Genomic DNA, 14,674 nt, shown 5'->3' with positions numbered 1-14,674 from the left:
ATAATCTTAATAATTTCTAGAAATATTTTATCAATTATGTTTAATAGAATCATCTATTAAATTTTAAAATATTATCTGACTTTTTTCTCTAAAATTAATTTTCTTGGCCAGATGTGGTGGCTCACATCTGTAATCCCAGCACTTTGGGAGGCTGAGGTGGGGGAACTGCTTGAAGCCAAGAGTCCAAAACCTGCCTGGTCAATGCAGTGAGGCCCCATCTCTTAAAAAAAAAGTTTTTAATTAGCTGTGCATCATGATGCATACCTACAGTCCCAGCTACTTGGCAGGCTGAGGCAGAAGGATCACTTGAGCTCAGGAGGTTAAGCTGTAGTGAGCTATGATCATGCTACTGCACACCAGGCTCGGCAACAAAGTGAAACCCTGCCTGTTAAAAAAAAAAAAAAAATTGCACAAAACAGAGAGACTGTTAGCCAGACTAATAAAGAAAAGAGAGAAGAATCAAATAGACACGATAAAAAATGATAAAGGGGAGATCACCATTGATCCCACAGAAACACAAACTACCATCAGAGAATACTATAAACACCTCTACACAAATAATTAGAAAATATAGAAGAAATGGATAAATTCCTGGACACATAAACCTTCCCAAGACTAAAACAGGAAGAAGCCAAATCCCTGAATAGACCAATAACAAGTTTTGAAATTGAGGCAGTAATTAATAGCCTACCAACCAAAAAAAAGCTCAGCTCTAGATGGATTCATAGCCGAATTCTACCAGAGGTACAAAGAGGAGCTGGTACCATTCCTTCTGAAACTATTCCAAACAACAACAAAAAAAGGACTCCTCCGTAACTCATTTTATGATGCCAGCATCATCCTGATACCAAAACTTGGCACGGACACAACAAAAAAAAGAAAATTTCAGGCCAATATCCCTGATGAACATCAATGCGAAAATCCTCAATAAAATACTGGCAAACCAAATCCAGCAGCACATTAAAAAGCTTATCCACCACGATCAAGTCGGCTTCATCCCTGGGATGCTGGTTCAACATATGCAAATCAATAAACATAATCCATCACATAAACAGAATCAATGACAAAAACTGCATAATTATCTCAATAGATGCAGAAAAGGCCTTCGATAAAATTCAACACTGCTTCATGCTAAAAAACTCAACAAACTAGGTATTGATGGAACATATCTCAATATAATAAGAGCTATTTATGACAAAGTCATAGCCATTATCATACTGAATGGGCAAAAGTTGGAAGCATTCCCTGTGAAAACCGGCACAAGACAAGAATGTCCTCTCTCATCACTCCTATTCAACATAGTATTGGAAGTTCTGGCCAGGGCAATCAGGCAAGAGAAAGAAAGGGCATTCAACTAGGAAGAGAGGAAGTAAAATTATCTCTGTTTGCAGATGACATGATTGTATATTTAGAAAACACCATCACCTCAGCCCAAAATCTCCTTAAGCTGATAAGCAACTTCAGCAAAGTCTCAGGATACAAAATCAATGAGCAAAAATCACAAGCACTCCTATACACCAATAAAAGACAAACAGAGGGCCAAATCATGAGCAAACTCCCATTCACAATGGCTACAAAGGGAATAAAATACCTAGGAATCCAACTTACAAGGGATGTGAAAGACCTCTTCAAGGAGAACTACAAACCACTGCTCAAGGAAATAAGAGAGGACCCAAACAAATGGAAAAACATTCCATCCTAACGGATAGGAATAATCAATATCATGAAAATGGCCATACTGCCCAAAGTAATTTATAGATTTGATGCTATTCCCATCAAGCTACCACTGACTTTCTTCACAGAATTAGAAAAAAACTACTTTATGTTTCATATGGAACCAAAAAAGAGCCCACATTGCCAAGACAATCCTAAGCAAAAAGAACAAAGCTGGAGGCATCATGCTACCTGACTTCAAACTATACTACAAGGCTACAGTAACCAAAACAGCATGGTCTGGTACCAAAAAAGATATATAGACCAATGGAACAGAACAGAGGCCTCAGAAATAACACCACACATCTACAACCACCTGATCTTTGACAAACCTGACAAAAACCAGCAATGGGGAAAGGATTCCCTATTTAATAAATGTTGTTGGAAAAACTGGCTAGCTGTATACAGAAAACTGAAACTGGACCCCTTCCTTATACCTTATACAAAAATTAACTCAAGATGGATTACAGATTTAAACGTAAGACCTAAAACCATAAAAACCCTAGAAGAAAACCTAGGCAATACCATTCAGGACATAGGCGTGGGCAAAGACTTCATGACTAAAACACCAAAAGCAATGGCAACAAAAGCCAAAATTGACAAATGGGATCTAATTAAACTAAAGAGCTTCTGCACAGCAAAAGAAACTATCATCAGAGTGAACAGGCAACCTACAGAATGGGAGAAAATTTTTGCAATCTATCCATCTGACAAAGAGCTAATATCCAGAATCTACAAAGAACTTAAACATATTTACAAGAAAAAAAAAAACTCCATCAAAAGGTGGGCAAAGGCTATGAACAGACACTTTTCAAAAGACGACATTTATGCGGCCAACAAACCTATGAAAAAAAGCTCACCATCACTGGCCATCAGAGAAATGCAAATCAAAATCACGATGAGCTACCATCTCATGTCAGTTAGAATGGCGATCATTAAAAAGTCAGGAAACAACAGATGCTGGAGAGGATGTGGAGAAATGGGAACGCTTGTACACTGTTCATGGGAGTGTAAATTAGTTCAACCATTGTGGAAGACAATGTGGCAATTCCTCAAGGATCTAGAACTAGAAATACCATTTGACCCAGGAATCCCATTACTGGGTATACACCCAAAGGATTATAAATAATTCTACTATAAAGACACACGCACACATATGTTTAATGCAGCACTATTTAACAACAGCAAAGACTTGGAACCCACCCAAATGCCAATCGATGTTAGATTGGATAAAGAAAATGTGGCACATATACACCATGGAATACTATGCAGCCACAAAAAAGAATGAGTTCAGCTGGGCACAGTGGCTCCCGCCTGTAATCTCAGCACTTTGGGAGGCCGAGGCGTGTGGATCACCTGAGGTCGGGGGTTCAAGACCAGCTTGACCAACATGGAGAAACCCCATCTCTACTAAAAATACAAAAAATTAGCTGGGCGTGGTGGCACATGCCTGTAATCCCAACTGCTTGGGAGGCTGAGGCAGGAGAATCGCTTGAACCTGGGAGGGGGAGGTTGTGGTGAGCCAAGATTGCATCATTGCACCCTAGCCTGGGCACCAAGAGTAAAATTTGTCTCAAAAAACAAAATTAAAAAAAAAAGAATGAGTTCGTGTCCTTTGGAGGGTCATGAATGAAGCTGGAAACCATCATTCTCACGAACAGAAAACCAAACACTACATGTTCTCACTCATAAATGGGAGGTGAACAGTAAAAACATATGGGCACAGGGAGGGGAACATCACACACCGGGACCTGTCGGGGGGAGGGGGTTGAGGGGGGCGCAAGGGGAAGGATAGCATTAGGAGAAATACCTAATGTAGATGACGGGTTGATAGGTGCAAACCACCATGGCACATGTATACCTATGTAACAAACCTGCACGTTCAGTACATGTATCCCAGAACTTAAAGTATAATTAAAAAAAAAAAGAAAAGGAAAAAAACATTGCATTCTTTTACCACTGAGTGCACGGAGGTTTATAAACCCATTTGCTATACCAACTTTATGTTTTCCTACTTAATTTCAAAATTTTTACTCTTCCATATGTAAGACACTGAAAGTACTGATAAAAGCAAGCAAGCAAAAAAAAAACTAATAGCTCACAACAACCTATGATGCTGCAAACATTATGCTTAGAAACTACCTGTCAATGCACGAAACAGCCCTTTCACGTTAAAAAAAAAAAAATTATAGCTGTTTTGCAAACAAAAAAACTACAGTTAAGCAAAGACAACCAAGGCACAGTTTCTGCCATCATGGAAGACTAACACCTTAGTATGATCTTGTATGTAAAGATAGATTAAAACATATAAGTGTAGCATTGGGACACAATGACAAGTATTCAGTACATAAGCAGTCTGAGCAATCTTACAACTTCATCTCATTATTTTTAATATTTAGTTTTCATATATTTGCATTAAGCCGGTTCTAAAAACAAAAACCAATGATACTGGCAACCTTAAGGTTATGATCTACTCCTAATACCTATAAATCCATCTAATCATAAAATTGCCAAATAATATTAGCTAATGCAAATCCCCGAAAATTCTCACTACATATACATTTCCATCAAGAAAAACATATTCTTATCCCTACATTCCCACTTGTAAATTCAAGACCTCTTTTGGAAAACAAAACAAAACTCTCCTAATTCCAACAGCAATTCTTAAAAGTAACAAAATTTAAATCTAGCTTTGGGGTAAAATTTTGTCAATCATACTCTTAAATGGTGAGCAAATTAAGAAGAATTTGTGGGTGAGTCTCTAAATAACTAACATCACAAAATAACTAAATGACATCTGGCTGCCCAGAATAAACAAAATCTATTATGTGAATACAGAAAATAACAAAAGTAAGGTTGTTTCTTATTTCTAAAATTTCCGAAGTATTAAACAGGCCATATGCAAACTCAGCAGACCAAAAATGCATATAAATATATCTTTACTAGGAAGAAATCAGATAACCTAAGATGAATCATTTTAAACTCAGGGTACTAAAGATTTACCTAAGGTTAAAGCAGAAATCAGAGAAAGAAAAATATTAAATTATTGGACTAGATATTTAATTCAGTTAGGTCCCCATCATAATTTGCTTTTTTAAAGTAGACTAATTGAAGCTGACTCAAAGTTCAAAAGAAAGAACAGAGTTTCAAAAAAATACAAAATAAAACACTAGATGCTATATAAAGTTTATTTAAATCAATTAAAAATTTTAAAAAATAGTCTACCTGAATCATCCTGGGCTTCATGAGTTTCACCATCATCTGTTACCTCTAATTCTTTCACAAAATTTGAAGGAAACAGTCCCAACTTGTTATTCAGGGTTCCACTCCACCAGCCTTCTTCTACCTGAAAAAGTTCACAATTCAAAAGTAAAAACAACTTCTGTTAAGTGAAAATCGTCACCCTATGGGAAAATTAAGCTGCAAAAGCAAACAGGCACAAAATTAGCACTATGAAATAAACCCTTTAAAATTTAAAACACAATGAAGAAAATATATTTTAAGTGGATTAAATTTTAGTGTATTACTCATATATGGGATTAATCATACATCAACAGTACTTCGCACATTTACAATGACAATTTGTAATCAATCGCAATCTATGAAGTACTTTTCATGAAAGTATCAGATAACCATATATACTGTATTAACAGCAAGAAGTACATAGCTTCTGGAATGTCACTCTTGTAAACACTACTTAGGCTTGATTTGTATATTATTTAAAGTATTTGGAAATTTTTTATTTGAAAAAAATTTGATGATTCTAAGAATGTAACTTCCTGGCCAGGCACGGTGGCTCAGGTCTATAATCCCAGCACTTTGAGAGCCCAAGGTAGGCAGACTGCTTGACCAGGAGTTTGAGACCAGCCTGGGCAACGTGGTGAAATCCCATCTCTAAAAAAAATACGAAAGTTAGCTGGGCATGGTGGTTCACGCCTGTAGTCCCAGCTACTGGGGAGGCTGAGCCCAACTGTGCCACTGGACTCCAGCCCAGGTGACAGAGGAGACCCTGTCTCAAAAAAAGAAAAAAGAAAATAAACATAACTTCCTAAATGGCACAGAAAATTGCTAAACCTATTACTTGAGCAGTGATTCTTAGCTTAAGTATAATAATTTCCTACTTTTAAAAACCCAGATGTCAAGCTCCACTAAACACCTTCCTCCAAACAGATATATCCTCATGAATCAAACACTTCAGAAAAACATTTACACTTACCAATAAGATTACTCAATTTCTATGAAATTTTTAATATTCAATAACTTTAAAAATGTATAGTTTCTGATATGGATATTAAGGAGTGCTCACAGGTTAAAAACAATTTTTTAGGCCAGGTTCACTGGCTCATGCCTATAATCCCAGCGTTTTGGAAGGCCAAGGCAGGCAGATCACCTGAGGTCAGGAGTTTGAGACCAGCCTGGCTAACATGGTGAAATCCCACCTCTACTAAAAATACAAAAAAAAAAAAACAACAAATTCACTAGGTGTGGTGGTGCACACCTGTAGTCCCATCTACCTGGGAAGCTGAGGCAGGAGAATCAGTTGAACCTGGGAAGCAGAGGTTGCAGTGAGCTGAGATGGCGCCACTGCTCTCCATCCTGGGCAACATAGTGAGACTCCAGGTCAAAAAAAAAAAAAAAAAAAAACCAAAATTAAAAAAAGAGTAAACTATTCACTGTCAAATTTTACTTAGCAGCACTACACACAATATAGCTAGAAAAAGATCTATTTCTTGTTTAAAATATTTTTAATTGTTTTCCATCTCATAAAAGGTAGGCAACCTTTTACTAAGTTAGTCATCTAACAGCCAATATGTGTTAGTCATGGTGTTAACTACTAGGGAAAGATTCAAACTGGCATATGAGAAATCCCTGTTCTTCAATAAAACATTTAAAGAAAAAAACAATAAGCAGATGGCTACAATACAATGTAAGAGGTACTATAACTAACGTATGAACAAAATGCTGTTAGGAGCAAACAGAAAGGGCTTGAAAGAATAAAAAAAAAAACGCTACCCCCCAAAAGGAAATGACAAAAACAATGTGATATTAAAGGCTGAATAAAAGTAAAACTATAGTAACTTAAAAATAAATGATTTATTCATGGAAGGTATAGCTAAAATACAAAATGGGTGCTAGAATACAAGCTGTTTGGGGGAGAAAGCGAAGGCAGTAAAGCATGAAGTGACCAGAATTTTTATCAGACTTAAGGAAGCACCAAAGAACTAGAAGTGATCCAAACTAGATGTAGACCAAACTAGAATACAACAAAGGAAGAGAAACATCAGCTGTCTATTATCTATACCTGGAACCCCAACTGGCAACAACTGAGGAGTTAGGGTTAAAGAATTCTTAGGAGGCTGAGTAGTACAGTGGTAAAAAAAATACACAAAAATAGACTGCATGACAATTTGCAATTGCAAAAATATAGAACCAGCCCAAATGCCCATCAATCAACAAGTGAATTTAAAAATATGTGGTGTGTATATATACACACATCATGGAATACTACTCAGCCATAAAAAGGAACAAAATAATGGCATTCGCAGCAACATGGATGGAACTGGAGGCTATTATTCTAAGTGAAGTAACTCAGGAATGGAAAACCAATCATCGTATGTTCTCACTCATATGTGGGAGCTAACCTATGAGGAAGCAAAGGCTTAAGAATGATACATTGGACTTTGGGGACTTGGGGGGAAAGAATGGGGGTGGCGAGGGATAAAAGACTACACACTGGGTACAGTGTGCACTGCTCAGGTGATGGGTGCACCAAAATCTCAGGAATCACCACTAAAGAATGTATTCATCTAACCAAACACCACCTGTTCCCCAAAAACCTATTGAAATAAAAAAATTAAAAAATTTAAAAAAAACAGACTGCAAGGATTGAAATTCAGACTTAGAAGGCTGCAAGAAGATCTCTCATCCTACAATTGTGACCTTGACACTCCTCCCACCAAGAAGTGGTGGTCTCTGTTCCCTACCCCTTAAATCTTGATGGCTTATGACTCACTTGTAACCAACAGATGCTAGTTTGTAAAGGGCAATAAAGCTAATATGTGCTGAAATGCTTGCACTTAAGAGCCGTGAACTGCCATATAGTAAGTCCGACGACCTTGAGATGCCTATACTGTAAGAGAGTCAACCCAAATGGAAAGGCTAACATAATGGCTCTCCAATTGGCAGTTACAGTCTTCAAGGTTTCTAGGCACCAGATATGTGAGTGAAAAAAACTTCCTATTATTCCAGGACACCCCACCATTGAATCTTTCCAGCTAAGGGCCCCAGACAAGCCAACTGGGCTATACCCCATCTGAATTCTTGACTCACAGGCATAATACAACCATTATTCTTTGCCACCAAGTTTGGGATGGCTTGGTATGCAACAACAGTAACTAAAACAGCCACCACTTACCTTCCTTGATTTAGTCTCTTCCTATGTACAATGGGGATAAAAATACCTATCTTCTTAGGTTTTTTAAAACTTTCAAGGATATAATAAATGTGAAACTCTCAGCACAATGCTTCAACCATAACATAAGCTCAAGAAATGTTAACTATTATTACTGCAACCAAGTGAAAATAAAATAGAACAGCCTTTGTATAAACACAATCTAAGTTTGTATAAACATAAAAACACTAGTGATAAATGACATTACAGGGTGCTTTGACACAAAATCAATCTGTGCTATAATACATGGTATCAAAACATACATGTTGAAAACATGACCTTCAACTGTGAAATTAAACTTTAATACTCCTTCAAATGATAAAAGCAGAGATGTAAAAAATTATTTAAAAATTTTTTTTTCTTTTTTTTATTTCCATAGGTTATTGGGGAACTGGTGGTGTTAGGTTACATAAGTAAGTTCTTTAGTGGTGATTTGTGAGATTCTGGTGCACCCATCACCTGAGGAGTATACACTGCACCCAATTTGTAGTCTTTTATCCCTCATCCCCTTCCCACCCTCTTCCCCCGAGGACCCAAAGTCCATTGTGTCATTCTTATGCCTTTGCATCCTCATAGCTTAGCTCCCACTTACAAGTGAGAACATATGATGTTTGGTTTTTCATTCCTGAGTTACTTCACTTAAAATAATAGTCTCCAATCTCATCCAGGTCGCTGCGAATGCCATGAAATCATTCCTTTTTATGGCTGAGTAGTATTCCAGCACATATATACATACCACAGTTTCTTTATCCACTCATTGATTGATAGGCATTAAGGTTGGTTCCACATTTTTGCAATTGTGAACTGTGCTGCTATAAACATGTGTGTGCAACTATCTTTTTCATATAATGAGTTCTTTTCCTCTGGGATTGTAGTGGGATTGCTGGATCAAGTGATAGTTCTACTTTTAGTTCTCAAATGAATCTCCACACTGTTTTCCATAGTGGCTGTACTAGTTTACATTCCCACCAGAAGTATAGAAGTGTTCCCTGTTCACCACATTCACACCAACATCTTTTTTTTTTTTTTAATGGTCATTCTTGCAGGAGTAAGGTGGTATCACATTGTGGTTTTGATTTGCATTTCCCTGATAATTGGTGATGTTGAACATGTCTTCATATGTTTGTTGGTCATTGCATATCTTCTTTTGAGAACTGTCTATTCGTGTCTTTAGCCCACTTTTTGATGGGATTGTTTTTTTCTTGCTAATTTGTTGGAGTTCATTGTAGATTCTGGATAGTAGTCCTCTGTCAGATGTATAGATTGTGAAGATTTTCTCCCACTCTGTGGTCTGTTTACTCTGCTGACTGTTTCTTTTGCCGTACAAAAGCTCTTTAGTTTAATTAGGTCATAGCTATTTATCTCTGTTTTTAGTGCATTTGCTTTTGGGTTCTTGGTCACAAAATCCTTGCCAAAGTCAATGTCTAGAAGGGTTTTTCCAATGTTATCTTCAAGAATTGTTACAGTTTCAGGTCTTAGATTTAAGTCCTTGATCCATCTTGAGTTGATTTTTGTATAAGGTGAGAGATGAGGATCCAGTTTCATTCTCCTGCATGTGGCTAGCCAATTATTCCAGCACCATTTGTTGAAAAGGATATCCTTTCCCCACTTTTTGTCTTTGTTTGCTTTGTCGAAGATCAGTTAGCTTCAAGTATTTGGGTTTATTTCTGGGTTCTCTATTCTGTTCCATTGGTCAATATGCCTATTTTTATACCAGTACCATGCTGTTTTGGTGACTGTGGCCTTATAGTATAATTTGAAATCAGGTAATGTGAGGTCTCCAGATTTGTTCTTTTTGCTTAGTCCTGCTTTGGCTATGCAGGCTCTTTTTGGTTCCATATGAATTTTAGAATTGTTTTTTCTAATTCTGTGAAGAATGATGGTGGTATGTATAGGAATTCTGTTGAATCTGTAGATTGCTTTTAGCAGTATGGTCATTTTCACAATACTGATTCTACCCATCCGTGACCATGAGATGTGTTTCCATTTGTTTTTGTCGTCTATTTCTTTCAGCAGGGTTTTGTAGTTTTTCTTGTTGCGGTCTTTTGACTCCTTGGTTAGGTATATTCCTAAGCATCTTATTTTTTTTTTTTGCAGCTATTGTAAAAGGCGTTGAGTTCTTGATTTGATTCTCTGCATGACTGCTGTTGGTATATAAAAGAGCTACTGATTTCTGTACATTAATTTTGTACCCGGAAACTTTGCTGAATTGTTTTCTCAGTTCTAGGAGCTTTCTGAAGGAGTCTTTAGGGATTTCAAGGTAAACGATCATATCATCAGCAAACAGTGACAGTGTGACTTCCTCTTTACCAAGTTGGATGCCCTTGATTTCTTTCTCTTGTCTAATTGCTCTGGCTAGGACTTCCAGTACTATGTTGAAGAGGAGTGGTGAGAGCAGGCATCCTTGTCTTGTTCCAGTTCTCAGAGGGAATGCTTTCAATTTTTCCCCATTCAGTATTATGTTGGCTGTGGTTTTGCATAGACGGCTTTTATTACACTGATGTATGTCCCTTATATGCCAATTTTGCTGAGAGTTTTAATCATAAAGTCATGCTGGATTTTGTCTAATGCTTTTTCTGCATCTATTGAGATGATCATGTGATTTTTGTTTTTAATTCTGTTTATGTGACATATCATATTTACTGACTTGCGTATGTTAAACTATCCCTGCATCCCTGATATGAAACCCACTTGATCGTGGTGCATTATCTTTTTGATATGTTGTTGGATTCGGTTAGCTAGTACTTTGTTTAGGATTCTAGCATCTATATTCATCAGGAATATTGGTCTGTAGTTTTCTTTTTTTGTTATGTCCTTTCCTGGTCTTGGTATTAGGATGATACTAGCTTCACAGAATGATTTAGGGAGGGTTCCCTCTCTCTATCTTGTGAAACAGTGTCAACAGGATTGGTACCAATTATTTGAATGTCTGGTAGAATTCTGGTGTGAATTCGTCTGGTCCTGGATCTTTTTTGTTGTTGTTGGTAATTTTTTAATTACCACTTCAACCTCGCTGCCTGTTACTGTTCTGTTCAGCATATGTAATTCTTCCTGATTTAATCAAGGAGGATTGTATCTTTACAGGAATTCAGCCATCTCCTCTTAGGTTTTCTAGTTTATGTGCAGAAAAAAGTTCATAGTAGCCTTGAGTGATCTTTTGTATTTCTGTGGTGTCAACTGTAATATCTCCTGCTTTGTTTCTAACTGAGCTTATTTGGATTTTCTCTCTTCTTTTCTTGGTTAACCTTGTTAATGGTCTATCAGTCTTATTTATCTTTTCAAAGAACCAGTTTTTTGTTTCATTTATCTTTTGTATTTTCTGTTTGTTCCAATTTCACTTAGTTCTGCTCTGATCTTGGTTATTTCCTTTCTTCTGCTGAGTTTGGGTTTGGTTTGTTCTTCTTTTTCTCGTTTCTTGAGGTGCCCTTAAATTGTCTGTGCTCTTTCACAGTCTTTGATGTAGGCATCAACTTTTAACTTTCAAGTTGACTTTTAAGTTAAAAGTTAGGTTATTAACTTTCCTCTTAGCACTGCCTTTGCTATCCCAGAGGTTTTGAAAGGTGTGTCACTATTGTCGTTCAGTAAGAATAATTTTTTAATTTCCATCTTGATTTCATTTCTGACCCAATGATCATTCAGGAGTAGGTTATTTAATTTCCACGTATTTGCATGGTTTTCAAGGCTCCTTTTGGAGTTGATTTCCAGTTTTATTTCACTGTGGTGTCAGAGAGTGCTTGATATAATTTCAATTTTCTTAAATTTACTGAGGTTCATTTTGTGGCCTATCATATGGTCTATCTTGGAGAAAGAACATGCACTGTTGAATAGAATGTATATTCTGCAGTTGTTCTGTAGAATGTTGTATAAGTATTTGTTAACTCCATTTGTTCCAGGGTATAGTTTAAATTCACTGTTTCTTTGTTGACTTTGTCTTGATGACCTGTCCAATGCTGTCAGTGGAGTATTGAAGTCCCCCACTATTATTGTCTTACTGTCTCATTTCTTAGGCCTATTACTAATTGTCTTATAAATTAAAGAGCTCCAGTGTTAGGTGCATATATATATATAGAATTGTGATACTTTCTTGTTGGACAAGGCCTTTTAACATTATGTAATGTCCCTCTTTGTCTTTTTAAACTGCTGTTGATTTAAAGTTTGTTTTGTCTGATATAAGCATAGCTACTCCTGCTGTCCATTTGCATGAAATGTCTTTTTCTACATCTTTAAGTTTATGATTCCTTATGTGTTAAGTGAGTCTCTTGAAGGCAGCAGAGGGTTGGTGAATTCCTGTCCATTCTGCAATTCTCTATCTGTCAAATGGAGCATTTAGGCCATTTACACTCAACATTAGTAATGAGATGTGAGATAGCATTCCATTCATCGTGGTATTTGTTGCCTATATACCTGGGTTTTTTTGTTTTTTGTTTTTGCTTTTTAACTTCTATTTTTGTTTTATAGGTCCTGTGAGATTTATGCTTCAAAGAGGTTCTGTTTTGATGTGTTTCTAGGATTTGCTTCAAGATTTAGAGCTCCTTTTAGCAGTTCTTGTACTACTGGCTTCGTAGTAGTGAATTCTCTCAGCATTTGTTTGTCTGAAAAAGACTGTATGTTTCCTTCATTTATGAAGCTAAGTTTTGCTGGATACAAAATTCTTGGCTGATAATTGTTTTGTTGAGGAGGCTCAAGATAGGACCCCAATCCCTTCTAGCTTGTATGGTTTCTGCTGAGAAATCTGCTGTTAATTTGATAGACTGTCCTTTATAGGTTACCTGGTACTTCTGCCTCACAGCTCTTAAGATTCTTTCCTTCATCTTAACTTTAGATAACCTGATGACAATGTGCCCAGGTGATAATCTTTTTGTGATAAATTTCCCAGGTGTCCTTTGAACTTCCTATATTTGGATGTCTAGGTCTCCGGCAAGGCCGGGGAAGTTTTTCTGATTATTCCCCCAAATATGTTTTTTAAACTTTTAGATTTCTCTTCTTCCTCAGGAAAGCCAATTATAACGTGATGACAATGTGCCCAGGCAATAATCTTTTTGTGATAAATTTCCCAAGTGTTCTTAAAGTTCTTAAACTTCTTATATTTGGATGTCTAGGTCTGTAGCAAGGCTAGGAAAGTTTTTCTGATTATTCCCCCAATTTTTTTTTTAAACTTTTAGATTTCTCTTCTTCCTCAAGAAGGCCAACTATTCTTACGTTTGGTCGTTTAACATAATCCCAGACTTCTTGGGGGCTTGGTTCATATTTTCTTATTCTTTGTCTTTGTTGGATTGGGTTAATTCAAAAACCTTGTCTTTAAGCTCTGAAGTTATTTCTTCTGCTTGTTCAATTCTATTGCTGAAACTTCCCACAGCATTTTGCATTTCTGTAAGTGCATCGTTTCCTGAAGTTTTGATTATTTTTTATTTATAGTATCTATTTCATTGAATATTTCTCCCTTCACTTCTTGTATCATTTTTTTGATTTCCTTAAACTGGGCTTCATCTTTCTCTGATGCCTCCCTGATTAGCTAAATAACTTACCTTCTGAATTCTTTTTCAGGTAAATCAGGGATTTCTTCTTGGTTTGGATACCTTGCTGGTGAGCTAGTGTGATTTTTGGGGGATGGTAAAGAACCTTGTTTTGTCATATTACCAAAGTTGGTTTTCTGATTCCTTCTCATTGGGGTAGGCTCTGTCAGAGGGAAGTGCAGGGCTCAAGGCTGTTCAGATTCTTTTTGTCCCATGGGGTGCTCCTTTACGTAGTACTCTCCCTCTTTTCCTAGGGATGTGGCTTCCTGAGAGTCGAACTGTAGAGATTATCTCTCTTCTGCCACACAGCAAGTCCACCAGGCTCCGGGCTGGTACTGGGGGTTGTCTGCACAGAGTCCCGTGATGTGAACCATCCGTGGGTCTCTTAGCCGTGGATACCAGCACCTGCTCTGGTGGAAGTGGTGGTTGGGACCGGCGGGTGGGGTATTGAAATGAACTCTGTGAAGGTTCTTAGCTCTGGCTGTTTAATGCACTATTTTTGTGCTGGTTGGTCTCCTGCTGGGAGGTGGCACTTTCAAGAGAGCATCAGCTATGTAGTATGGGGAGGAACAGGTGATAGGCGGGGCCTTAGAACTCCCAAGAGTATATGCCCTTTGTCATCAGTTACTAGGGTGGGTAGGGAAGGACCATTAGGTGCGGGCGGGGCTAGGCATTTCTGATCTCAGACTCTCCTTGGGTGGATCTTGCTGCGACTGAGCATTTGGGGTGTCTCCCAGGTCCTACAGGAGCAGTTTGCTTCCTTCAGAGGGTCTGTGGGTTCTCTCGGCTTTCCTAACACATTCCTGCAGTCGTTCTGAAGCAAAAGTTCACAATGTGAGCCTCCACATGCTGCTCTGTCTATCCCAGTGGGAGCTGCAATCTAGTCCTGCCTCCTGTCCATGATCTATTTTTAAAATATTTTAAAATCCCATTCTAAGATATCAAAATGTAGGAAAGTATTTTTATTAATATTTGAATGTGATAATTCAAACAAGGC

At 37.4% G+C, this 14,674-nt stretch overlaps 1 protein-coding gene across 3 annotated transcripts in view; it reads right to left on the bottom strand.

Annotated features, from left to right (window-relative positions):
* The window catches only part of CD2AP (CD2 associated protein), a 147,355-nt gene that overhangs the window by 67,475 nt on the left and 65,206 nt on the right, over positions 1-14,674 (bottom strand). For all 3 annotated transcript variants that reach the window (XM_004044151.5, XM_055391932.2, XM_055391931.2), the window contains exon 5: positions 4,939-5,059. In XM_004044151.5, the coding sequence (XP_004044199.1) occupies positions 4,939-5,059 (121 nt within the window). The remainder of the gene's footprint in view (positions 1-4,938; positions 5,060-14,674) is intronic.

This window comes from Gorilla gorilla, chromosome 5, assembly GCF_029281585.2.
Source record: "Gorilla gorilla gorilla isolate KB3781 chromosome 5, NHGRI_mGorGor1-v2.1_pri, whole genome shotgun sequence".
NCBI lineage: Eukaryota > Metazoa > Chordata > Mammalia > Primates > Hominidae > Gorilla > Gorilla gorilla.
The sequence above is the reverse complement of the archived record's forward strand: the minus strand, read 5'-3'. Positions and strand labels throughout refer to the sequence as shown.